Source organism: Filicampus tigris, chromosome 10 (genome assembly GCF_054856515.1).
Source record: "Filicampus tigris isolate MCC_2025a chromosome 10, RoL_Ftig_1.0, whole genome shotgun sequence".
NCBI lineage: Eukaryota > Metazoa > Chordata > Actinopteri > Syngnathiformes > Syngnathidae > Filicampus > Filicampus tigris.
This window is the reverse complement of record NC_141226.1, coordinates 17,957,819-17,983,884: the sequence shown is the minus strand read 5'-3', so window position 1 is coordinate 17,983,884 and position 26,066 is coordinate 17,957,819. Positions and strand designations below refer to the sequence as shown.

General features: G+C 40.9%; 1 protein-coding gene across 1 annotated transcript; it reads right to left on the bottom strand.

Annotated features, from left to right (window-relative positions):
* Positions 1 to 11,385: 11,385 nt before the first annotated feature.
* Positions 11,386 to 25,663, bottom strand: rb1cc1 (RB1-inducible coiled-coil 1). Its single transcript, XM_086043583.1, has 23 exons — positions 25,292 to 25,663; positions 24,258 to 24,381; positions 24,042 to 24,168; positions 23,225 to 23,395; positions 22,369 to 22,571; positions 21,206 to 21,611; positions 20,947 to 21,117; positions 20,602 to 20,786; positions 20,322 to 20,508; positions 20,160 to 20,241; positions 20,017 to 20,081; positions 19,828 to 19,931; positions 19,602 to 19,728; positions 17,268 to 19,147; positions 16,987 to 17,167; positions 15,233 to 15,341; positions 14,904 to 15,159; positions 14,744 to 14,795; positions 13,702 to 13,749; positions 13,399 to 13,457; positions 13,155 to 13,282; positions 12,973 to 13,043; positions 11,386 to 12,365 (listed from the first exon to the last, which is right to left on the bottom strand). Exons 2-23 carry the CDS (start codon positions 24,326 to 24,328, stop codon positions 12,288 to 12,290), a joined length of 4,761 nt encoding a protein of 1,586 aa, XP_085899709.1. The 5' UTR covers positions 24,329 to 24,381; positions 25,292 to 25,663; the 3' UTR covers positions 11,386 to 12,287.
* Positions 25,664 to 26,066: the final 403 nt, after the last annotated feature.

Genomic DNA, 26,066 nt, shown 5'->3' with positions numbered 1-26,066 from the left:
ATAAAAATGATCACCGGAACTCTATACCTAAGTTTTTAAACCCAAAATACAATTGTTCAATGCAATCTTGTTTTTTTAACAGTATGTAGAGTTTCCATGGCGCAGTGTAGTAACAATTTATCGACACTGCAGAGCATCAAAAATTGTGATGGAACAGAATGTACCATATTCTTGACCCGTCTGCCTCAGATGCGTGCTGTATATGGAAGTGAATGCTGGACGTGAATGGTGTCATCCGCCGTGTCAACGCGCGACATGGCAGTCGCTGTAGTGGAGCGGTGCGAGCGGCACATATGCATTAAGGGAGAAAATTGTGAAATGACAGATTCCGGGTGTGATACTGAGGGAATGACTAACTAAATAGGAGGGGCGCTCCAGGCTGTTAAGCTTTTGAAAAAGCAGTTTGCACGTTACTTTATCTTGTCAATCAGATTCCTGGAAGGGAAGAGGTGACTGATAACTTGAATTAATTATTTTCTTTGCATGCATGTGTTAATTCATGTTAATTTATGTCCCTTACAGGCCCAAGCCAGAATATCCCGAGTAAAGCGCCACCTCTGGCACCCAGATCACCACGCCACTCGCTTTGCATATATTTATATCCAATGAAAGACTTTTTTTTTTTTTTTAATCCTGTTGGAACAAGAACTGACTGCCAAATTTGATTTTTAAATGTACTTTTTAAGCTCTTCCAGTTTCACCACTCAACTGAAACATGGAGCAGTGTTTACCGCTATGATAGGATTTGAAAGTTACAGATTATATTCTCTTAAGTAAATTAAAATATAAGCCACAGTTCAACTAGTAGCACAATGTTAATATTCATATCACTTGGAAAGCACACCGCGTTCCATTAGACGCATGTCGAAAAAATATTGACATCAATGTTACGAAAGTAGGTGCTTCTTCCATCTTTTATTAAGGAATTATAAATGAATACAAATGACAAAATTGTGTTTTGGGATTTTTCCCACAGACATTGAATGATGGCTAGCCCGACAATTTTCATGCCGCAAATTTGTGATAATGTTTCGGTTTTTCAAAGGATTACACAAAAACTACTAAGGACTTTGTGAAAATGTTCAAACATAAGCCATGATTTTTCTTTTTAACTTGTAATTGGGTAATTATGCTATTAGGCTAACGGAATTCTGAATGACGGTATCGTCTAATCTTTTAACGTCTGCATTTTCTCGCCTTTATTCTATGTTGCTGTTCTCTAAAAACGACACCATCACAGAGTGGCGCTTGAACCAAAAATTGTATCCCTTTGTATGTTAAATACAATAAATATGAGATTGGCGATTACTTTTAAATTTAACCCCTTACACACATGGACATCTAAGGCCGTTTCCCACCTTTTTACCGGCTCATTGTTCTGTGTGTAATGTTCGGTTAACGTGGTTACTGTCAACTTACAAATTTTCCGCCTTCTAAGGTAGTATAAGTAACAGAGGTGGAAGGCTACCAGAGTGTGACGTTTAATACCCACGGCCCTTTTGTGTTGAAACCAATCGTCACGCAGACGTCAACACATATCTAATCGTGAACCGCACCATCGATGTGAACGGTTATTTCGGACACGGTGATGTCCCGCTTCTGTGAGTTCTTCCTGAAAGGGACAGGTGAAAGAAATCCTGGTTTATCGTTGTGCCAATTTATCGATAAGTCAATTTAACAGAAACCAGTATGTAAGTGGCTATGGTCTGTCCAATGGATACTATTTATCGATATGTTCACAAAACGTGGTTTTCTTCAGACAATATACAGTATGGTATAGTTATGCTGTTGGCGACTGCGGTAAACAGACCCCACTTGAAATTTTTATATTGAAGCTTGTCATTCCACTTACTTAATTTTGAGTTGCATTTGTCTTCAAATCTTTTCATCATCCAAACTGCAAAGAAAAGTCATTTTTGTTGTTTTTCAGATGAAATTAAAAATTGGAGATCCACACATTTCATTGGATGATATGCAGGTGAAGCTCAATAAATTTGAATTGGTTTCATATATTTGTAAACGAGGTTCACATTTTGAATTTAACTACTGAGATGAATGAACTTTTCTAGAAAATAATATTTAATTGAGAAGCACCTATACTGTACAGTATGCGGGGCTTTTGTTTTTTAATCTCAAGCAGAAGTCACAGTACTTTATTGCGCAACCGTCACTAAACCTTTAGATAATTCAATTCAAATACACGCATACCATGTTGAGCATCTCTGAATTTTTATCTGATCCGCAAAGGAAAAAAAAAAAAAAAGAAAAAGTTGGAAATATATGCAATGGGCTTTTTGTCGCGGACAGCTCTCAATCAATGGCGATTTCTTCCCGTTACCCAGATCGCACTTGCAAGAATTGCCGAACTGAGCAATCGCGTTAAACACTTTGACAAATCCAACTTCCCTCGGCGACGGCGGATGAGAGGAGCGACATTTGTGTGATGAGCAGAGAAACAGCAAGAAGTTCTAACAAGGAAAAGCCTGCCAGGTGGCGAACTGGCTGCACCAACAGAACGCACAATCTGTCTGCTTCTCCTTCCAAACCATTGACAGCTGCCATCACCAGCCTCGCACACTCGCACTCAGTGGCTCCTCAGCTCGCGGCCCATCCCTCTTTAGTGTTTCCTGCTAACCTCAGAGACAGGGTCACCTGGCCCCCTTAGTCGGCCGTCTGTGGGGTCCTGCTGGCCCCCTGGAGACCTGCCTGCATGAGGGAAAGCGCGGCTAACAAAGGTCTGGCCAAGCTCGTTTAATATGCCAACCAAAGGGGGTATCCCTTGACCCTTTCGTTTTTGCTAAGCATCACATCCCACGTATTAGAGTAAGGTATCACAAATGAGCCGGGTGCTTTTTGATCCGTTTTTGATCGCGTTTTATCTTCAGGTTGGCGCCAGATGGAGTCGCATCCCATTCTCTGTAGCTCAAATGCACGCATACGATTGCAGGTAAGAGAATGTCTGGTGCTAGACAATCCCAAGTCCGCCCTTCACGTGAAGTTAAACGAGGGCGGATTTTCTCACTTCAAATGAGGGGCTGCATCGCATTGTATTATAAAAACCACCAGTAGTAAAATAATGTCTCAGTTATGGCTAGCATTTGGTGCATATTAATGGTTCTTACATGGAAATCCATCAATTCGGTACGGCGGTGCCTTGACATGAGAGGGGCAACGATTCATCAACAAGTAATCGATTATCAAATCCAGGTAATTTTTTTTATAATCAATTGATCATTTTCAGACCTTTTTGAGTGACTGCTGAACACATTCACGTTATTCTACCAAATTTAACTTCATTATATTTTATACTCCTCAGTTTTTTGACATGCTTCTCCTTCCACACTTCTCAATCAATTCTCACCACTCCAACATCAACATATTCCAAAAATTCACACAATGCAGGCTATTATTTTTCTCATTCCAACAATTAAAATTACTCCACAGCGCCACATTTTTCACCCAAAAGTTCCCCATTAATTCCAAGACACATTCAACATACCTGGTAACAAATTCACATCATTGCGATTTTCAGTTCATTCAATTCACCATGGGAATGATTTTCAACATTCACACATTCCAAACATTCCACCATTTTCACCACCATATTTCTAATTTTGCATCAATATTATTCCACATCATTCAGTATCAAATCACGATTCAGTATCAAATCACATTTTTTTTTCATTCGGAATCCACAAGCATTGGGTGTAAATTAAATGTCAGCACAGCTATATCGAGATAAAGATCACTTGATATTTGATTAAACTAGTCAAAAATAATTGTCATTTCACATTCATTTGTGCTGTTTTGACCCTCGTTGTCTGCCTGATGTTGCAACTGTCCAAAACAATTGGCATTTCTGTTGTGGTTCTGTACCAGTGTTCATGTTTATTTTTCATGTTTGCCCACGCTTGTAGTCTCTGACAGATTTTAGGACTTCAGTTTCTGTACCGACGAGTGAGATTTGGGCTGTTTGTTTCAGGTGTTCAGTGATGTAAATCGATAGAAAATAGATATCAAATCTGAATGCATAAATGCACCTCAGATTGTACCAGGCCCAGGAGATATTTTGTTTCACCGTGGCTGACAAAGCACCTTGCAGTTTTAGAATCTTTTCAGCCACTGAGCAAAGCCAATTGCACAGAGGCTAAACAAAAAAGAGAGTTGCACAAATCTAGCATTGCAACTGGGCTAAAAATAAAACCTGGCAAAGTTATTCTGATCCCTTATTGGTCCCATAGTTTGATTTCACATTTAGCATTTGCATTCCCCTCCGCGTAAACATTTCATTCTTCCCCCTTGCTGCAGCACAATGAGACTTGAGTGACTTTGGCAGCAGATTTTTGGATCGCTGCTCCCGAATCCACCAGTGTATGTTATCAGCAGGTAAACAAGCTTTCCAACAAAGCCATAATGGCGCGGCAAGCGGGCATAAAGAGGCTCATCTCAAAAAGCTATACAAGCCATCAAAGCTGGTGTCATTTGCTCGACACCACATTGCAGCTGCAAAAAAAAAAAAATAGCTAGTGGAAATCGCCCGCCTATTTCCAGACACTTCACAACTATTTGTATCGATTATATACTTGTCAGTGTAAGCTGGCAGATTACAAATATAAAACAAGGCCGTTTTTAATGTTTGCTTTTGTTTCACGGCGGGGAATCAAAAACGGTGTCACGCGCTACATTAACGCGATTTGTGCAACAAGCTATTTGAATAATTATTTCCACACTTGTATCTATATTTGGAAGGATTACCCGTGCAATTCAAGTTAACGTGTAAAGAATTTGCCTACTTGAAATAGAGGAGGCTTGCGCTGGGTGGTAACTTGAATGTGTTCAAAATGTAAGACTACTAAATACAATACAAAAAAATTATTCATTTGCCAAAATTCCAATCAAAGTTTTCCCTACTTTTTTTCCGATGTAGTTTTCTTACTATAAAAACATTTTATTTTTCAAATTATTTAAGGTCTTCCTGAAGTATACATTTTGATAAAATAATGTAGTTACATTCTCTTCCAGAATATACATTTTGATGAAATAATGTAGTTACATTCTATTGAACACTTGGCCCGAATAAACAAATATTTACAAAAAAGTGAACTATTGCCCTTGTGTGGTGCTGCTGAAATGATTGACATGTGAGATTCTCCAATGAAATGTGGGCCTCTTGACGACACGCAGGGAGGCGGAACTTAATGGGGAAGTCCCCACTAACATTTTATTTACAAGAATGTGTTCTATGCAGGCCCACTAGTCTAAACAAAGCATTCTGACTGATATTGTGCTTGTGGAATATGAGTTAAGTAGTGAAATCCACCCATTTTTGTCCATCTCAGCGGGTGGCCATTTTGTCACTTGCTGTAAATTGAAAATTACATCACAGTGCCTAAGGGCTCAGGTAACAACCAATCATGGCTCAGCTACAGAAAACAAGTGAGGGGGCGACCATTTTGTCACTTTCTGTCAACTGAAAATGACATCGAAGTTGCTCAGGTAACAACCAATCACGGCTCACTTGTTTTCTGTAGCTGAGCCGTGATTGGTTGATACCTGAGCAACTGGGATGTCATTTTTAGTCAACAGAAAGTGACAAAATGGTCGCCGCCTGAGATGGACAAAAACGGGTGGATTTTGCTGCTTACCTCTGATTCCACAAATGCAATATTAATCAGAATGCCGTGTTTTGACTCGTGCAGGCGCATAGAACATACAGTATTCTTGTAAAGACAATTTTTGGGTTGACTTTAAAGAAGGACTTTTGCTATTGACCCGATACCAAATGACTTTCATTATTAAAAAGATGCAGATTGATGTCACTGAATCCCGGATAAATCTTTATTTCTTTTTTTTAATGTCTCGCAAATCTTCAAAACTTTGACACTAGGACTACCAGGATTTAAGTACATCAGAGATGCACCAGAGGGTAATTTTAATAAAAATTAAAGACTACGATGCTAAAACACAATACAAACAATGTTTGCCCAATTTCAAAAGCCTTTCATAATACACTGTCGTGAAAATGATTGTTATGTTTCCAAAAATATATTTTTTTTACAAAAGGGTGAATGAACGATCACACTTTGGTGGTGCTTCTGTAATGACTGGCCTGCAAGACTTCACTTTTCACTCCATACAGCAAGGTGGAATTTAGAGAGGACAGTTGCTATTTATCTGATACTTCCACTTTTCCAATGACTTTCTGTAGTAAAAAATGTGCAGATGATAGTTTTCTATTTTTGTAGGTCTCAAACATCGTCTAAACTTGACTTAAAACGCGTACAAAGATACACTTTTCATCTCGTTAGGCACACTCGATGCTCGCCGCCAAACTTTTCTGCAAATGTGCCTTTTGGGTACGACACAAACCTACGCAGTTTTTTCCTTTGCGAGGGAGCCTCAAAAGCTCCCCTTTCACACCGCTAATTAGCCATAAAACGCTGCCATCACTTGGTGACAATTTCCAATCCCGAACCGATAAATGTGTTGAAATTTCAAATGTATGCAGATGCGTGTGTTACTAATAGCGATTATGTGGGTTGGGGAAAGAAAAAGAAAAAAAAAAAAAACTCTAGCAGGCTTCCAGTCATATTTCGCCGACATTTCATCACACATTTAATCTGGCCCTGTCTAAGATTTCCTCCTCAACCTGCAGTCGAGGCACAATGGTGGATGAGATTATGAAGCATGTCTGTTAAAGCATGTCTGTTTGATCATCATTGTGTTTAGGTGAACTTCTCCACTTGACAGCAGATATGTAACCTAATCTCTCTCTCTCTCTCGGAGGCAATGAATAGGGCGGAAATGTGATGGCATTAAGTCGATTTCCTTCTTGCTTTGCACTTTCAGCCTTAATTCCCCTTGGCTCTTCTTTCCAAACGCTGGCATTCATTTAGATTTCAAAAATATAAAAATGTTACGTGAAGGCTTGCCTATTCATTTTCATTGATCTGTCATTTGAAGTTCATGCATATATTTACCTCCCCCCCCGCCCGCACCCCCTCGACAAACAATGCTTGTTTATTTACAGCCGTATCTATCTTGCCGAGTGTCAGGGAATCAAATAAAACTTGTGTATTATCTGCAAACGGCGGATGATGCGCGTGACAAAAGGACGAGATTTGACATTCTTTGTGAATCACCGCCGACATCGTCTTGATATTTCCCGTGCGCTCGTCTAAACCTTCATTTAGCTTCAGCAGCCTGCGTGTTGACGCGGGGAGAAAAGGCATTGTGGCGCTTCTCTGGATTGTAACTGAGGCCCTTTTCAAGCTGTATTAACAGACCTGCCCTGATCAAATAGCATCTAGACGGCTGATTACATGCCTTTAAAAGTGGACTAGTTCAAATGTATCACGCATTCAGTACAGCTGAATGGAATGACACCCGATACACAAGCAGGCTGTATCAAGCCTGACAATTTGACATTATGCTAATTATTGTGGCTGCAGGTTACTCATTGATAACCGTTTCTAATACTCCGAACCCCTATTGTAGCTAAAAGTGAACTATTAGAAACAGCTCTCAGTGTCGTGCAGTGCAGTTCTACGCAATAATAAATAAAGTGAATGGTGAAAACTACAGTAAATGGGGGGGGAAAATATTTACCTTTGCTAAGCTAAGTTTTAAAAATGGACAGAGAGGGGGCTTACCTAATGTTTAACGGGAAGGTCATTCCAAAGGGAGGGACCAATGGAAAAACTCGATCTCCTTTGACGCTCCGCTTAATCCTCTGTACTGCGTGGACTTGAGGCACCTGGCAGGTACGTAGAGGTGGAGGAGCTCAGAGAGGTAAGACCATTTTAAGATTGAAAGAAAAATGAAATATTCAAATGAACTCTAAAATGTAGAGAAGCAGTGAAGGGATGCCAGAATTGGAGTTATGTGCTCCCTCTTATGAGCTCCAGTTAGGAGGTGAACAGCAGCATTTTGGACCAACAGGAGACGCTTAAGGGGAGGACTGGCTGACTCCAAAATAAAGTGCATTACAGTAATCCAGCTGAGATGTGACAAAGGCATGGATTAATGTTTCTAAATACTACTGTTAAAGGAGAGGCTTTACTTCAGCCAGCTGCCCAAGATATAAATAATAATAATAATAAATGGATTTTACAACAGAGCACCAATTTGCGAGGCCAATTGAAAACCACTGTCCATTCTAAAAAAACAAATTCGAGACTGTTGGCTTTAGTTAAGATGCCAGGGGCCCCGAGTCGCGGAAATATCATGCTTTCTTAAGATGGAACCCAGGGGCAGCAAATACAAACAAGCAGGGGGACCCAAAAACCCTGTGGAACACCAGTGGGGCAGAGTGGGACTCAGAGCAATCAAGGCGAACCCAAAAAGTCCTGCCTGCCAAGTGAGATTCATTGATTATAATCATTTGTTGCGGCAGTAATTGACCTACAAATGAGTGCTTCTAAATCTGATTTTGGTTATGTTTGATAATTGGTTATATTTTTCCACTTTATTTTGTATTTATGTAAAATACCCGCCATTCAATTTTTTTACACTTACCATTTATCAGTTTTTGTTTTTAATTGTAAGAACACCTTTACAGCTCAACAATTTCCATTGTGTGTTAGTCATATTTTATTACTCTGCTACATTTCTATTTGTTTTCCCTAATGGAATGAAGAAAATGTATTTATCCATTGTCAATTTTTTTTTTTTTTAGCTATTTAAATCTGTTACAAACAATATGGAAGCTCAAAGGTGCCCACTATGGTGTCCAGTCCATTCTACTCTCTAGCCAATTAAAAGCTGGCCCGCGCTGAGGAGGGGTCGTCAAGTGTTTGCAGGGAGAAGTTTGACAGCCATTCAAAGGTTTCAGTGGAAACGGGCGCACATGGCAACGCGGCTTCCCATTCAGCCTGACGAGAGCGACTGCAGGCAGCACCGAGCTCAGCAGGGGGTTGTAAACATTTACACTAAGAGCCTGTCCAGTGCACATGCTCGGCGCTTGCCAGCCACCTCGGTATCGAATGTTGTGTTGCATATTTTGTCATTCAGGCCTGTCCCGAAAATTGTAGGAATCACACCATCAATTTATGAAGGAGCCATCCAAAATGTGACAAGAGGCTTATGCTGAGCGGAGGAAATAGAGCTAAACATTGTTCAAACACCCCGAGACCCACATGGTAAGGGAGCGCTCGGCGGCGAGCTGCGATGCACCCCGCTGTGAACTGGGAAAGTGATGTTGGTGGGCTCGCGTCTCCATGAGGGCCGCGGCGTTCCCGGGCCCCCCTATTTGAAGCCTTTTTGAAGTCTGTTGCCTGCAGCCGCGTGCCAACTGCAACGCTTCCTCAAAAGGGAAATTAAATGAATGTGCTATATAGTGTGCCGAATTCCCCCGACTGTTTTAAAGGTGTGATTAAAGCAATTTGTTATTATAGATGCCCCCAAAGTCACTAATAATTATTTTTAAGGTACTTTTATGAGTGTGTCCCAAAGTAAAATTGCAATCTATATGGAACTTCAATTATGTGAAAGGCAAAATGAAGTGCAGCAGCTTTAAAAAAAAAAAAAAAAACTTTTTATTCCTAAAATACCTTCAGTTATATTATAAGAAGTGTGTTCAAGGTTGTGTGAGTGTAACTGCAACATTTCCTCCCCAAAACATAAAAAGATTGCGCTATCGTCTGCCAATTGTTTAAAAGATGTGATTAATGCCATTCTAGATGCCCCCGAAATAACGAATAATTAATTCGAAAAGAAGAGTCCCCGAATGTGCGCATCCACGGGTGTCAAAAAGCGAATATGAAGGGTCAACTAAGTTGTAATATCACCAATCATCACTAGATGGCAGAAATGTCTTGCACTTACAATCCATCTTACTTCCTATTTCACAACGTGAGTAGGCTTCATATTTTTTTGCGGATTTGGAATGATATGAAGGACAAACATACCGCCTCAAAATTATTTAAATTCTGAGTGAGTTTTTTTGCGAAATAATGTACAAAATGAGTTTTTGCACCATTTGGTTTCTTGTTCAGTAGTTTTGTGCTGTCCTTGCAAGGTATTTTTTATGCAAGAGAGCTCTTCGCATTTGAATACAATGCAGTGCGTGGTCATTTTGTTGTTAACTTTGAACTTTTTGTTGGTGGTTTAGGATAGTGGGTCTTTTATACATGCAATGAAGAAAGTAATATCAAAAATGAAATATATTAAGAGCACATATTTTGGACGTATGTACGTTTTGTTCATATTTAAAATGACATTTATATCATACATCTTATTAGTAAGTGCCCCCGCCCAAGTAGTACTGATGAAAAATTGTGGCCCCCTCCAACATGCCCATCCCTGTTACAGGCAGAGTTAAAGTTCTGTGAGTGCATCATATAGTAAAATCGCAATCAATTTGGAATAAGCTAACTTAAATTATGTTAAAGACAATATGAAGAAGTGATGGTTCAGCAGCTAGAGAAAAATAACGAAAACAAATTTTCATTTTTGCAAAGGGGGTTAACCTGCTAAACTCGATTCAGTTATGGTTAAAGGCAATGCATTAAATTTTGTATGAGTGTAACCCATATTAAAATTGCCATTTGGAATAGGTTCATTTTAGCTAGGTTGAAGGCAAGGTGGAAAGTGATAGCACAGCAGCTGAAGAAAAATAACTGTTTATTTTATAAATCTGCGAACCTATATTCAAGTTATGGTGAAATGGGTGCGTGCAAAATAAAAATACAATAAATACTGAATAAGTTGTAGCCTCAGTTATATTCAAGGCACAATTGAAAAATTGATGCCGCAGCAGTTAAATAGAAATAAGGATGAAATTTTGCTGAATAAAATAACCTAAGCTTCAAAACGTGAAAGACAGTACAAGTTGATCCGAAATTAAAATTGCTGTCAACTTGGAAGAAGCTAACTTCAGCTATGTCAAAGGCAAATATGATGCTTAATGGTAGCTTAATGGTACAGCAACGTGATAAAAATGAAATTAATGAAATACAGCTCAGTTAACTTCAGTTACTGTATGTTAAAGGCAGCATATTAATGTGTTGTGTGTCTGTATGCCAAAGTAAAATTGCCATCAACTTGGAATGAGCCAACTTTAGTTATTTTAAAGCCGAGCGGGTAATGCAGCAGCGGCTTGACAATAATAAGAAAACCCCCCAAAACTTTTATCCCCCTAAAACTGCAAAGTAAAATGGAGTGTGCAAAAAGACTGTGTGGTTGTATCACATATTAAAAGGGCAATCAATTTGGAATATGTAACTGTAACTTATTGCAGTTACCATTAAGAAAAAATATTGCTGTGAGAAAACTAGACTTTTTTTGCTCAGCTAACTAGAGTTATGTTGAAGACAGCGTAAGTTCTACATCTAAAGTGTAATAAATTGGGATTTCACTGCATGCAAAAAGTAAAGGCAGTGAAAGTTTATTTGGGATCCATCCTTTATTGTTTCAAAACTCTATTCTTTTGCAATACAGTCATTTTCTTATTACACGGGAGATCTGCTGGCCAATTTAAAATGTTGTCTCATCATGAAACAGTCACACAGAGTTCCTTTCTACAAGTTCTACCAGAAAGTTTGTGCATGATTATTGACGTCATAATCATCACAACAGCTCCGTTGCTTCCCAAAAAGATGCTTCTTCTTTCTTTTTTTGGACGTTTGTTTGTTTCTTTTTTTTTTTTTTTTTCAAAGTGCATTTTCAGGATTGCAAAGGTGATTTGTTTATTCCCCACTCAGCTCAGCCATAATAATGTACACGTCAGTATTCACAAGAGGGCCTGACTGCTTTGCTGTGAGGAACAACTACATTTTCCCACTACGACACTTATCTGGATAAGTCAAATCAAAGAAAACATATCAATATGCATGCCATGAACATTCCTCCATAAACATTAATAATTATAATAAATGTACTGTATATATATATTTTCTTCATTTAATTATTTTGATGACAACAGTATTTTCCACAAATGCTGATAATGCTGAGAAATAATGCTGAGAACTAATGCTGTTTACATTTTGTTCTGTTTTCTTATACGCAGGTCATATGGCTTCATGCCACAGTGAATAGGGCAACGCCCTAATTATTCATGTTAATAGCATTTGGTCCACAAAACAAAATTTTGCTTTAAAATAAAACAAACAGAAAAGAGAAACAAAACAAATCTCGTAGCAGGTGAGTATTTTTGACTTATAAATTGCATGATGCTGACCTATAGCTTTCCTTTTTTTTTTTCTTTTTTAAAAGTTCTTTCAAGTGAAATGTTATTGTCCTGGGGGAAAAAAATAAAAAGATGACTTCTACATTTTACGACTTGGTTATTATACTCTTCTGTTCCACGGAACAGCTTTGACTCTGTAGAATTTGGTTCCAAGAGGAACCTTGAACCTGTTCTGGGCCTGGTAAGAGAACACAGGAAGAGCTTTTGTGAGACCCACGGCTCCAAAAAGATGACTGCTGTGTTCGAAATCATCCACTTATTCCCTACTCCCTGAACAATATATTATCATTTTATTTATAGCGGACTGTCTTAACTAACGCATAACTACATCGGATTTATCGTATCACCTTAATCTTACTTACCTTCTGTAATAAATATTGAACAAATAAATAAATTCTAAAAACTCAGTTATCATTTTAAGCTGAGAGTATTTTATGGAAATGAATTAAACAAAGCACTTGATGTCCATCCACATTGTGATCTGTTGCTTTACTTCTATTAAGGCTATGTTCGCACCCCAAATGATCAAACAATACCCAAGAAATGGAAAATCATTTCTCTGTATCGGCACAATGCAGCATGGGATTTTGATTTTCGGGTGAGTTTTGTTGCTCATTACTTTTCAAGATGCATTGTGGGATACAAAGGCAATAACTTGGTCACGACACATTCCAACAGTACTACAAAAAAAAGCAACTACGTAGTGGATAGGGAGTGATTGCGAACACAGCCAACAAGAGAATTTCCAATTTAAACACTGAGCTTGTTATAGTCTGACTAAATACCTTTTTAGCCTGGCAATACTCCTTCTCCATCACTTTTCCGAGCACCCACGGCCGCCTTGATGTCCCCGAGGCTACACAAGCACAAAATACACACTAGTTAAGCACAACCATTTACTAACAGGAAAAAATAAGTTTCCATTGAAATAAACCATAATTATTGATTCCAAAGCTTTGCCTCTAACCCGGTTTGAGGTCCAGCGCAGCGAGTGACTCCGAGTGCAGGAAGTAGAGCGTCGGGCCGACGGTGAACAGCACGTAGTTGTCATGTCTTTCATCCAGGATGATGAGAACCAAATCGCCTACCTGGAAACTGAGGCGAGCAAACACAAAAAGGTATCAAGACAATTATGGCACTAAGTGCAGAATTCCTGTGCGTCTGTTGGTAGTGTCGACTTTTAGGTCAATTGAAAATTTCGTTTCACTTACTCTCTGATGGCGATTTTGTCGGAATGCCGCGAGGACACAGAAGACATGCTTTGAGACATCTAAAAAAAAAAAAGAAAAAAAAAAAGAAAATCACTTATGTGAAGTGCAAAATGACTGGAAATATGTCTGATTGTAAACTTTAATTTATTTTATCCTATATAACAGCCTTTATATATAGCCCGTACACATCTTTAGTTCAAACACAGGCTACAAATTGTCTGTGGGTTCATCAGGATTATATATTCTTTGATGCTACTGCCACCTAGTGGAGCAGCCTGAGCATAGCAGCAATGGTGGACTGACCAGTCTTTGGCTGAGGCGCTTGTTCTCTTCTTCCTTCATGTGTAAAGTCTGAAACAAATCATTGATGACACTGATTAGACCACATAAAATATAGTTCTCTTCCATCTCCTTTTCATGGGGCAGCACACTTTGGGTTCAGTGATGTAGAGAGTTTTTTGCAGTTCCATCATCACAAGTTGAAAGGGGTACCAAAAATGAACTTGGTCATGTTCTGCCTTTGTAAGTAGTGTCAGAGTTGAAAGAGAGGCAGGCTGCCACCCTGTGTATAAAGCAGGGCACACATAAACCGACAATCGGGCCAAATATGAGAATCTTTTCTCCTTTTCTGATGAAAGCCGGCAAAGGCCCCATTGTCAGATGTCTACGAAAGATTATCCTGAGTGTTTATCATGTGGTGTGAAATGAGTAAAGAGTGCTTTACTCCTCTGAGAGCTGCTTGAAAAACGATCCGGGACACAATCGTAAATGCGAAACCTGTTCAATATTTATACGATGGCAAGTCGTTATGTGTGGTCAACACAGAGATGGGCAGAGCCATGGATTGAAATAACAATAGCCAATAGGCAATCAGGAAGCGACCTGATGCTCGCACTGTTGCCAGACACAAAGGCCCAAACTGGCTGGTTTGTGCAATGTGCCTCACAAGTCATTCACCACAGTAAAAATCAAAAGGAGATGAATTTATCACCACAATGTAGTTGACAAGCTAATTTTCCATCAGCCTGGGTGCCAGGTTTTAATCCAGGATGTCTCTGTTGATTGCCATACTCATCTTTCCTTCAAACCCGATTAGTCTCCCAGTTCCCGCTGCTGAAAAACATCCCCACGTTGATGATGCTGCCACCACGCTTCACCGTAGGGGTGGCATTGGTCAGGAGTTCATTCAGTCAGTTCATTTGTTTACTGTGACGTTATACTATTTATATCGATGAGCAGCGACAAACATGGCAACGGAAGCTAGATCTCAATGTGCAATTTACCAAACTGAATTGAAGTGAACCATTTAGTTGAAGTTTTGCTAATACAAAGTGTGTGTAAATACCCTCTCAAGTAAGAGTATCCTCTGCTTTTCCTCTGACATCAGGATGTTATCACTGGACACACAAAAAGAGAAAGAGATGATATGCAACTGTAATTCTTCATGTCAATTTTAGTAAAAAAAAAAAAAAACATTTTGGTTTGTATTCCAACGGGATGCTTACTGGACTGTCACCATGCTGGCCTCCACCGCTGAGTCGACTTGCTCGTCGTCCCCCAAGGTGGCCACAGAGGCTAGTCGGTCAGCGTCCGCCAGGAGCTCGGACGAACACGCTCCAACGACCTCATGCGCCGGCGGGTGGGTGGTGAAGATGGCCGAGGAGACCAGGGGGGTGCTGCGCAGGCGGTTCAGCTCCTCTTCCAGGTGCTTCTTCTCCTGCATCACGCTGGCTCGGTCCTCAGAGAGAGTCTCGATCAGAGCTACGAGCACCAACAAGGAAGTGGTCATCTGGTGCTTTTCACGTGAATTCAAGAGGACATCAGAGGTGCTCACCTTTGTCCTTTTCCTGCTGTTGGGTGACATTCTGCAGCTTCTCTGTGAGCTCACTGATGATCTGCTCCTTCTTCAGCCTCTCACGAGTCAGAACAGTGTTGAAGTTTGTCTATAGAAAGACACAATGACTTTAGACACAACAACTCTGAGGTCATCAACACGGAAATTCATATATCTATCTTATTCAAATAGTAAGTGTCATTCAGTCATTGGGAAAGTGGCGTAGGATGAAAATAGATTAAGATTAAGATTAACCCATTAAACCCGGGAGCGCATAACCGTGTTTCTACCACGCTGTTGCTTCTTTCTACCTTTCAAACCGGGGGAGCGTATACATCACTGTTCTTTTTTAATCCAATTCTCCGTCTCTTGGCCAATTTAATGCATCAGAATATACACGTGACAGTGTCGCGAGATCGCGGAGGATGTCGTGGAATTTTTTTCGAGCCGTAGGTAGGCTAGTGGCGGACGCCGTCGATCGCCGGGAGCTCTGATTAAAGTAAGTTATGGCAGTGATATTTAGACGACGTGCACGACCGGAGGAACCAGTCGAATGTGATATGATGTGGTTTGTAGACAATGACGATATTGACGTCTTTGTGACAGAATAGAGGATGGTAATTACCACTCGATTTTTAAAAAAATTAAAATAGTGCTTCTCTTGCACTGACACGTTATTTTTACATCTTCGAATGAAACAGTAAATAATAATAAATTCTGCCTGTGTGAAGGCCACATGTCTAAGATCTTTTAACTCTTTTGGAATTATGTTTCTGTCTGTTACAGGGCCTGAGATATTACGGTAATCATTTTGTAAGTGTTGAATTTCTGGGAGAACTTTTCTAGGGGAATTCCAAAGGCGACCTTAGGTTTTGGGGAGCTGTTGAGGCACTTTAGGCCTTAATGGGTTAAGGATGAAAATAGATTAAAAGATTAAGTTGCAAACCCATTTCCCCTTTCTTTCAAAACCAAGTAAAATAAATGTACATAGAACCCAAACACAGGCTTGTTTTTGATTGCCGGGTGTTTGATGCTGTATCCATGCATCACGTATACAGAGTGCATACTGCATAGTGTATGTACTTCTGCCTCCAAGTTTTAAATTGTGGGGGGAAAAATGCCTAATATCCTTTGACAAGATAAGACTTTTTGAATAAATTCTTCTTGGAATAAAGACTTCATTGTGGGAAAAGCAATTCACATTAGAATATTCTGGAATATTCTGACAACAAAATAAATGTAAAAATGAGAAATCTATTCATTTCTGTCACAGTTAAATGTATTCAAATGCCCAGAGCTGAATCACAAGTGCATACATGTCAAGGCAAGACTTAGTATGTTTGAAGAGATTGATGTAGTGAAATAATGAGGTTTCTTTGTGTTTGCTAAGTTCCACAGAACTTTTTTTTATCCAATTTTATGCAGCGCTCCAAAACCCATTTGTCATTTGCAGTTCCCATACCACAATGACTTCTTGTCTGACTGCTTATCCAAAACTTGGGTTGTTATACTTCAATTATAGGATGTGTTCATTCATAAATGACTGTGACACACTCTTCTACATGTCTAACCTTTAATTAAGAAAAGTCTCCCAACCTTTTCTGAAAACTTCCATTTTGCGACTTGTTTTGAAAAGAACCGGCAAAGTTCCACATAACTAAGCACTTGACAGTAAAACATCAAGTTGGAGAGAGGGATTTTGTTGTATAAGCAAAGCGAGACATATTGCGGTAAACAACAGCATTAGCACAAACCTGTTGTTCTGCTATCAGTGAGGTTTTGAGGTTTTGGATCTCCTGATTTTTCCGCCTCTCCAGCAGCTCCAGCTGAGTCTGCAGGGAGGCCTTCTCCTGCTGCAGGCGCTCCTGCAGGGCCGAGTCCAGAGAGAGAGGTGCATCTGCGCGGCTCTCGGCGCACAGCGGTAGCCCTGCGTCACTGAAAAGCACAACGTGCCATTTTTGATGAGCAAAGCACTAGCGTAGACAACAAAGTTCATTTATTATTGAAATGTTCAAGACTTTGCGGTGAGGTTTACCTCGATAATGATGGCCTGTTATGAAGCTCATCCTCAAGATGTCGTATCCTGTCAGACAGTCTCCTTTCTATCTCCTCATTTTTCGACTGCAGCACTTTGAAAGCTTCATCTGAGGCTTCCTCCTCTAGTCTTTTACATAAAAGCTGGTTTTCAGCCTGCAAATGACTATTCGCAGTCTTCAACTCCTGCTGCAGTTCTTGGAAATTCCTAAACTGCAGCTCCTTTTCTTCATTAACAGCAGACAGCTGCTGGTCCAACTCTTGCTTGAGGTTCTTAAGTTGGTCTGCGTGGCTCCTGTCAGTATCCTGGACCTGCTCCTCCATGGAGGATAATTCGCTTCGCAACAGGGCCATCTCCTTCTCGTGTCTGTCCACCAACTCCGAGATGCAGTGGTCCTTCTCAATCTTCAAGAGGTTCTTCAACTCGGTTCGGTCCATCTCGTACTCCTCATTTTTCACTTCAAGTTCACGTTTGGTCTTCGCGAGCTCTTCGTTGAGTGCTTGCGTCTCGGCTGCTACCTGGGAGCTCACTGCCACGGCCTGCTGCATCTTGGTTTCCTCTAGGAGGACCCTCGCATCTTCTACTTCTGTCTCTTTGAGGGCCAACTCCATCTCCACTTTGCAACGCAGTTCTGCAAGCTCAGCATAGCGAGCCTCAAGGTCTTTTATTTGTAGCTCCTTGTCTTTTAGAGCACTGTTGTGGTGGTCTGTTGCCTCCTTTAGCCTAGCCGTGTTGTCAGCAGTCATGTGTTCCAAAGCCTTCTGATGATCCTCAATGAGGTTACCCAGTTCTGCTGTATGTTCCGCCTTCAATCTGTCCTCAAGCTCCTTCAAGTGCGCCTGCGCCTCAGCCTCCAGTTCCTGCCTAATCTTCTGCTGGCCACGTTCGATCTCGAAATGCAGATTCTCCAGCTGATTTTTCAGAGAGTCTCTACAAGCCAAGAGGTTATCGAGCTCTGTTTCTCGATCGCTCATCAGCTGCTCAGACGTCTTGATCTTCTCTCTCAGGTTGCTCTCCGTTTCGAGCCAAAGCGCCTTGTCGCCTTCCAGCTGGGTGAGTTCTTTTTCTTTGCGCTCCATCAGCCCCTCCAGCTCCAGCATAGCTCGTTGCACATCTCGCACGATATTCTGGTTGACTTGGTTGTCCTCTGTTAGCGAGCGGACCTGCTTCTCATAAGCTTGCTGAACGGACACAATCTCGCTCTGATGCTGCTCTTTCAGCTCCAGTTCAAGCGCCTGGCAGATGTTGTCCACCATGTCGCAAACCTCTGAGCTCACACTCCTCAAGGCAAAGCCAAAGTCATTTTGCTCTTTAGAGACCTGACTTCGCAGGCGACACAGGTCGTCTTTGACACCCCTCAGGTTGGAGTGGGACTCCTCGGCGGCTAAACGATAGTTGTCAATGGCTTGATGGAGCACAGCAATTCTCGAGTTCTCCCTCTCCAGGGTCGTGGTGTCCTGCATGCGCTTGTTGTCAATGGCGTTGATGACAGATGAATACAAAGACTCCACCATCATTTCGGGGCTTGTCGGGTCACTGATGGGGTTCGGGGAGGTCAGGTTCTCCTCGATCACAAATTCGTTGACGGCAGACATGAAGTCGGACTCGGGGCTCTCTGCCAGGGAATCCAGGTCGAGGGACCCGGGCTGCATGACGCCTTCCATGCTGGGATGGCCGATGGTTTCAAAGTCAAACGTCTGTGCGTCGATACTATCTGGAGAAAGATCCTCTAAAGGGGCGGGAACGTGGAGCGGATGAGAGCTGGCTCCTTGAAGGCTGAGAGAGGCTGGAGCTTTGGAGGTTGCGGCCGGCCCAGGTGGGCTTTCTGCGGACTGAGGTGTTAATGCGGTTGACCTGTGCGTGCTCTGGCTACAAGATGCCTTGAAAGACAAAACATAGTAAAGACAAATCAGATCATTTAAGGTGTGTTAAATGTTTATGATGTAAATGTACATGAAAAATTATTTTATTAATATTTTTAAAAAATTCAATAATTCAATTAAACAATTATTAAGGAGATAAAGCAATACAAATAAAACATTCATAAATATATCATATTAATTAACCAATTTTAAGGAGAAAAGCAGGAACATTAGGACTCTTAGATCATGTAAAAGGAACGGATTGGGCCGTATTTGACCCTGGTGTTGATGGACGAATGGACAAAAAACATGAACAACTTGCTTCAAAACATGAAGCACCCTATATTCAATTCCTAGTGTCCAAAAAAATCTGTTCATATGATGAATTTCATTTAATGTTATCGTTTATGGTTAGAAAACTTCCCATGTTGAATAATGCCCCACGGAGCACCTCTGAAAGATGTGGATTTACCCTTTGTTCACTCAGCAGGTTAGTAATAGTTTCGGACATGTCGTCCAAACTCTGTGTAGCTTGGACCAGCCGAGTAAGCTTCTGCACGTGCTGATTCAAGGGATCAAAGTCACACATCATCGGGACCCTACCGAGACAAACAATTGGAATGAATTTTATGGATTTTAAAATTAAATACACGTTTTACAATTGCATTTTCATACAAACGTCACCGGTAAATGCTTACATGAGGAAAGGCTGCACTTCCACAGGACAACATGATTTCAAGTACTGCAAGTCATCAAGAGAGATGTCTGGAAGTTCATCATCAAATCTTCGCGGTTTCCGTGTCTGTGATCAATTGAGAGCAGAGTGAATAAAAATGATTCAAAATATCATGGTAAAATGCTATTATTCAAGAAACATGAAGCCTCACACAAAATGATGTTGGAGGCCACGCGTCAAGCCCTCGAAACAAACGATTTCTAAGGAAGGACTTTCCTGAAAAAGCAGTTCAAGTCATGATCTCGTGTGCAACGTCAACAAGTAACAGATGACAATAGCATTGCTTGTCCTTACTAAAGAGTTTCCCAAAGTTTTCCCTTTTGAACTTCTCCGCCTCATACAGTTGTTTGCCATCTTTCACAAGTGCATAGGCCCACTGGGAAAACAAAAACAATTGCCGGTTTGTATAATCACGCCCAACACACAGAAATAATGAAGTAGGGCAAGACTACGGACTTCTCTGTAGTGTCTCATAAACATTTTCCTCCGGACAACTTCCACCACCGCCAAGCAGTACATCTGGGGCACTGTACTGAGGGCTTCAACCACGCGCACCCTTTCCAGGAGCTCAGTGAGGAGTCTGAGCAGAGCTTGAAGCTTCTCACCATCCTGGTCTGCGTGGAGCATCACGTAGCAGCACCATCTGTTGCAAAGAGTCAAACGATAGGGTTGTGAAAATGAGCATGAAGCAGTCACCTGCAACACAGGATCCAATAACAACCACGAGGGACTTTACTTGAGTCGGACTTGGAGGTTGTTTGCGAGCTCCTGTTTGGCAGTGGTGCACTTCTTTTTGATATCCAGCAGCTTCCTGTGGTTGTTCAACATGATCATCAGCTGGTTGGTGTGACTCAGACACAAGTCGGGCAGAACAGATGTGTCCTTCAGGTTTTCAGCCCGCTTCTGATTGGCTAAAAATCCCTGTAAGAGATGCATATAAACGTCAATAAATACAATACTCTCTCCTACAGTATTGGAGCGGTCAGACTAATCCCCTTATTTCTGTAACATTTGGTTGTTTGACTTGAGAAAGGAAGAACAGATCAACATGTCAACCGTCGTGCTGTTTGGAAGTTCGCACCTGAGCAAGTTCTTTTTGTTCATTGACCAGCTTCTTGCAGCTTGCAATCATCTGGTCGAGAGCGTACAACCGGTCCTCCAGCCCCTTGATGGCTTTCATGTTTTGATTATCCAACTTGGCGATGGTGTCGCGACAGTCTGCTAGGAAGGGTTGAATGATGCGCGGGTCGAGCTGTCAGAAAGAGAATTTCAAGATTTTTTATATATTTTTTTTAATTCACCAAATGCATTTAAAAAAAAAGAAATAAACACCAACTCACCCTGTTGATGGAATCAAAGCATTTCCTGACAACAGACTCCACATCGTTAGGTCGATCCTGCACGTTGATCCAGTCCAACAGCGTGACATTGAATTGGGGCATATTGCCGGGCTTGGGGATGTCTTCATCCTGCAGCGCGGCTCTAAGCCCTCCGCTGTCCGTCATCTTACTCATGTCTCGCTCACCAGCACCTTCGTTCTTGGATGTCTCGGTAGAAACTGGTACCTTCTGGCCCCGCTGTGCATCCGGGGCACATAGCACGGAGTCTGTCGATTTTTCTTCTTCAGTCTCATCGCAATCTTTCTCAGGGCTGGAGGCGGACTTCTTCATGTGCTCTCGATGACTATGTCTCGTCAAACATTCCAGCAGAGGTATCCTGGCCATCACAGAGACTGCCGTCCCCAGCCTGTGACAATTAAGGGCAATAAAGGCACAGAAGGGTACCAACGATGGTAAAGACAAAACAAACGTGGTACACATGTCTCTGTCCTGGTTTAGTACAATACATACGCTACAGATACAATGCATGAGCAGCTCAATATATTTGAATGTCATAGGAAAGTTCGTTTATTTCAACCGTTCATTTCAGAGTAAAACTCATATTATATAGATTTATTAAACACATGGGAAAAAGTCCAATTCCTACATAATTTCAGTACTCTAATGCCTTGAGATGGTGAACTTTGGGTTTTCATTAACTTTAAAATATTATCGTCAAAACAGTAAAATAAAGTATGGCAATCAGATACGTCACTGTGTAGTGAAGCTATACATGAGTTTCACCTTTTTAAATTGAACTAGCAGAATGCATTAAGATTTTTTTTCCCATCGAGATTCGCCTGTTTGTAAACATCAATATTAAGAACTGAGACTCAAAGAGACTCAGCCCCAGACAGATGCCGTAACCACCCTCATCCGTACAAGTTGTTTTAAGATAAAGCAGTTATCTTATTTTTACACTCGTATGGCAGTAAACCTAAGCTTAGTAAAGCGTCCCTATACAAAGAGTGCCTAGTTTTAGGTTTGTTATGCAGCCGTTGGGATGTCACTTTAAAAAGAAAACAAAAAACCTGCCTAACTGTGGTGCTAACAAATGCAACACACAATCACTGCTAAATACGCAGTACTGGAAAAATACTAAGTTTGATTCAGGTGACACTTACCTTGTGAGTTTAAACTTAATTTCCTCCAGATCATGCTGGTAAGTCGAGTACGCAGTGTCAAATTTCACTAGTAGCTTCTGATAGGACAGCGTGCAGTCGTCCAGGTTGGCCATGATGGCGGCCCAGCCTTGGTGCTGGAGGTGTTCGTCATGAACCAAACGTTCACAGAACGAGCTAAGCTTGTTGGCAACTTCAAACATTTCCTGCGCAGCAAGCAGAACACACCACATCAAGAAAGTGACACCTGAAAGATACAGCTCATTTTCTGTTTTCAAACTAACAAGAATGGTTGTAGTAGGCCACAACCCATCACGCTGGACAGCCATTTTTAGATATTCAAGTACAAGCTTAATCCTGTTGGCTATTGGAGGACTGCAGTTCCTTGTTTACCTTCAAACGAAAACAGTAGTGATTGACGTCATGCACGCTTGTGATGGCAACATTTATGATCCCACTGTCCTCCCACTGGTCAAAGGAGACTACAAATAATTCTAATTTGCATGCTTGACAGATGTGAACAGTTTTGATTTCTTATTCAAATCTGCATATGTACTACTTCTTTATTCATTTAAACCTGTTCACACCTTTCTGAGGTATTCTTGTAAATTAGGATCAGAACACACGGACCTTGACTGAATAAATTTGTGAAGGATTTGTAGTTTGGTCAGGCTGAAGCTAGAATTTGAACAAAACATGTTCAAAACCGTTGGTGAAATAATAAGTAATGCTCAAATCTCAAGCACTGTTATGAACAAACAATGAAAACATGCGCTTTGAAAGACAACTATGTATTGAGATTGAGAAAAAAAAAAGGCGATGGCCAGCGTTGTTTAGGAAAGGATTCACAGTCAATTACCAGAGCAAGTTGTGTTCGAGAGGCAACGGTGTGAAAGACGGCTGGCATCAGTAGCGACTCTTCCACCTTCACCTGAATCTCACTCTCAATAGAGAAGGTGGTTTTGGGGATGGTTGGGTCCCGGTCGGACAAGATCATCTCCTTGTTGAACAGGAATATGGGGTTTGTTTCCTGGAGGCAAACGGCGTCAAATTGTGAATCAACACAATGTATGAGGGCGTGCAAATTCTGAAGCAGGTAGTGAATTATTTTCTTGTCCTTTCAAACTATTTTGAACACATTGGGCCTAAGATGGACTGATTCCAGGCTTTGTATGAAGTGGAATTGCGCACAGCTTTTTACAATTCCAAATATAGTAAAAGTACAAGTGAAATAGAAACAGTGAAATGCTTTTTATTTTTTTTAATTTATTTTTTTCATCCCCAATGTCCAGTCTTACAACACACTCTGCTATGAAGCACAAGAGGAGACTGATCAGATCAGTGAAGACAAAAACATGCAAAGGTCTGCAGCTCATTATAACAATTCCATTCAGCATAATGGTAAATTATATTTCTAATCCTTTGTTAATAGTTCTTCTTATGCTGGGCCATTGAAATATGCCTTCCGGTGAAGTCGCTCCGTGGTAAATGTATGACAAAATATAAAGCAACGATCTGAGAAGTGTGCACTCTCATGTATTAATAGCACGTTAGGGTAAAATGTGTATGGGCTTTTTGTCATAGTGCCTTTGAGGTTTTTAGAATTGCATAGCAGGCTGGATCAAACCAACCTTGTCTTAACAGTTGGTGTGAAAATAAAATTATTATACACTTACAGTGCCAGCACTGTAGCTGCAGACACGCCTCTCCACAGCCATACATTCCCCTCCATTGACAACAAGGACTTGATGTTGAATTGCAATCTTATATTTCGCCTGGATGGCATGTTTAAGCTCCAGTACACTGAAAAAGGAAAGGAAAGAAAAATTAGACCTATGTCAAAATGGCAGGAAGACAAGGGTTTCAAGGTGCTAAGTGGCCGTTTCTCTTACGTTTGGACAGCGAGATCAGTGTCAAACGTCAGTGTGCTGCCGTTGTTAACCTGGAATACATACAACTTCATGTTGAATCGGCCACTGGTCTCCGCACTTGTTCATTTAGTCTTCCCAGGCCACCCTGCAAAGAGCAAAACAAACACCAAATGAAACAAATCACCCCAGCCATGTCAGTTGACAGTTATCCGTGTCATGATCAAAGGGAATAACTGTCCTATTGTCTAAGTCACAACCAGCTTTACTAGACATTAATAACTATGAAGAGGATATATTGTTTAAAATTAGCCTTGAAAACATATTTATATCTTATTCAACCACATACTTACATATTCTAATTGCCTTTCAGAGGACCTCATTACAAAACTGATTATGAACATGACAACTGCATGTACATAAATAAACATCTTGATCGCCTCATTTTAGGAAAGTGATAAAACCAACTGGAAAAGTTATAGCAATCTGGATAATTATACTATAAACACTCCAACGACGTCTTTCTAGAAGTCGTGTTTACGCCGCAAGTAATATTGTTGCCTGTAATAATGGGTGCCTGTCAAAATAAGGTAATTTTAACAAATAACGATCAACTCCGACCTGTAGTGTACGTTAATTATTTCACTGCTTCTACAATGGCGACATTGGTAACACATCCAAATGTTAAGAGCACTAAAAACAAGTCACCAGACATTAATCTCGAGGCCCTTCAGTTAGAAGGGTCACACAAGGGACAACAGATTGTCATGTATTTTTTTTCTTTGTGCTCATGTGTGTCAATAGTCTGGCTTTGAATACATGTCAGTTCTCATTTAGATCACTCTTGTTTGTTTCCATAACTGAAATGAGTGGCATCTGTTAGCCAGGCTGTAATGATACCCTGCTATTTGCGCTAAGTAGCCATTAGCCAAACACAGCAACAGTCGATGAAAATATAACTGACGTTCAACAGAGAAACAAGCGGACATTACCGATCATATGGGTGCATATATATGACATTACACGGTGGAATAAATGTCCAAAACGGAATGTCTTACCTCACTTCACCCGCATCTCCCGTTGTTGGTCTCCACCTTTACCTAAGGCGAGTGGGCTAGCTAACAAGCTAGCAATCAAGCTAGCTAGCTAAGCCAGGTTACTTTGGCAAACATAGAGCTAACTTAGCAACACTAGCTCGAAGACGCGGCTAGCCTTGGGTTTCCGACAGTCATGGTGAGCGAGGACCAGTGGTGGTGAACAGCATTGTCGTTTTAAAAAGAGGTCTGATGCTTTTAATATCCAACCCGTGGTGGGGTGAGGAGCAGCCAGAGGGGTTAACCGTTGTTTATAGCGAGGAGCTAACTTCGCTAGCAGCCTCGCTCGCTCTGTTTTGTTGTTGTCATCTCCAGTGGGCGGTTCGTAAACGATTGGCTCTTTGGTTACGCGGGAGATGGACATCAGTTTTTCAAGTGATCATAAATTAGTATTGATATGGGGAACACTTAAACATGTACTTGGAATGGAATATTGTTATACTAAAGTAAAGGGTTAAGAAATAAACTGTGGAGTGATTTCATGGCTGATTATCAATTATGCTTTTGTATTTTCAATTGTTCTTTTTTAAACATTAATAAAATTAACATAACATGGTTTTTAAAATTACACTATGATTATTGCTTACTATGGTCAGTAAGCAAACTGACCATGAGCATAGGGCTACGTCATTGGTTGTTTGCAGGTGCATTGTGGGAAAATACGGGGGGGGGGGCTTGAAGTGTTTTGCTGCAACATGAGGAGGGGTGTGGTTAAATTGTCAAAGGGGCCTCGGTGACG

Excerpts from the sequence above, each read along its gene's own strand:
- rb1cc1 (XM_086043583.1), bottom strand. The coding sequence starts at position 24,328 with ATGAAGTTGTATGTATTCCAGGTTAACAACGGCAGCACACTGACGTTT. Across the intron at positions 20,509-20,601 it reads AACCTCCAAGTCCGACTCAA|ATGGTGCTGCTACGTGATGC; the intron begins GTAAAGTCCCTC and ends TCTTTGCAACAG. Across the intron at positions 13,458-13,701 it reads AGCGCCTCAGCCAAAGACTG|ATGTCTCAAAGCATGTCTTC; the intron begins GTCAGTCCACCA and ends TTTTTTTTTTAG.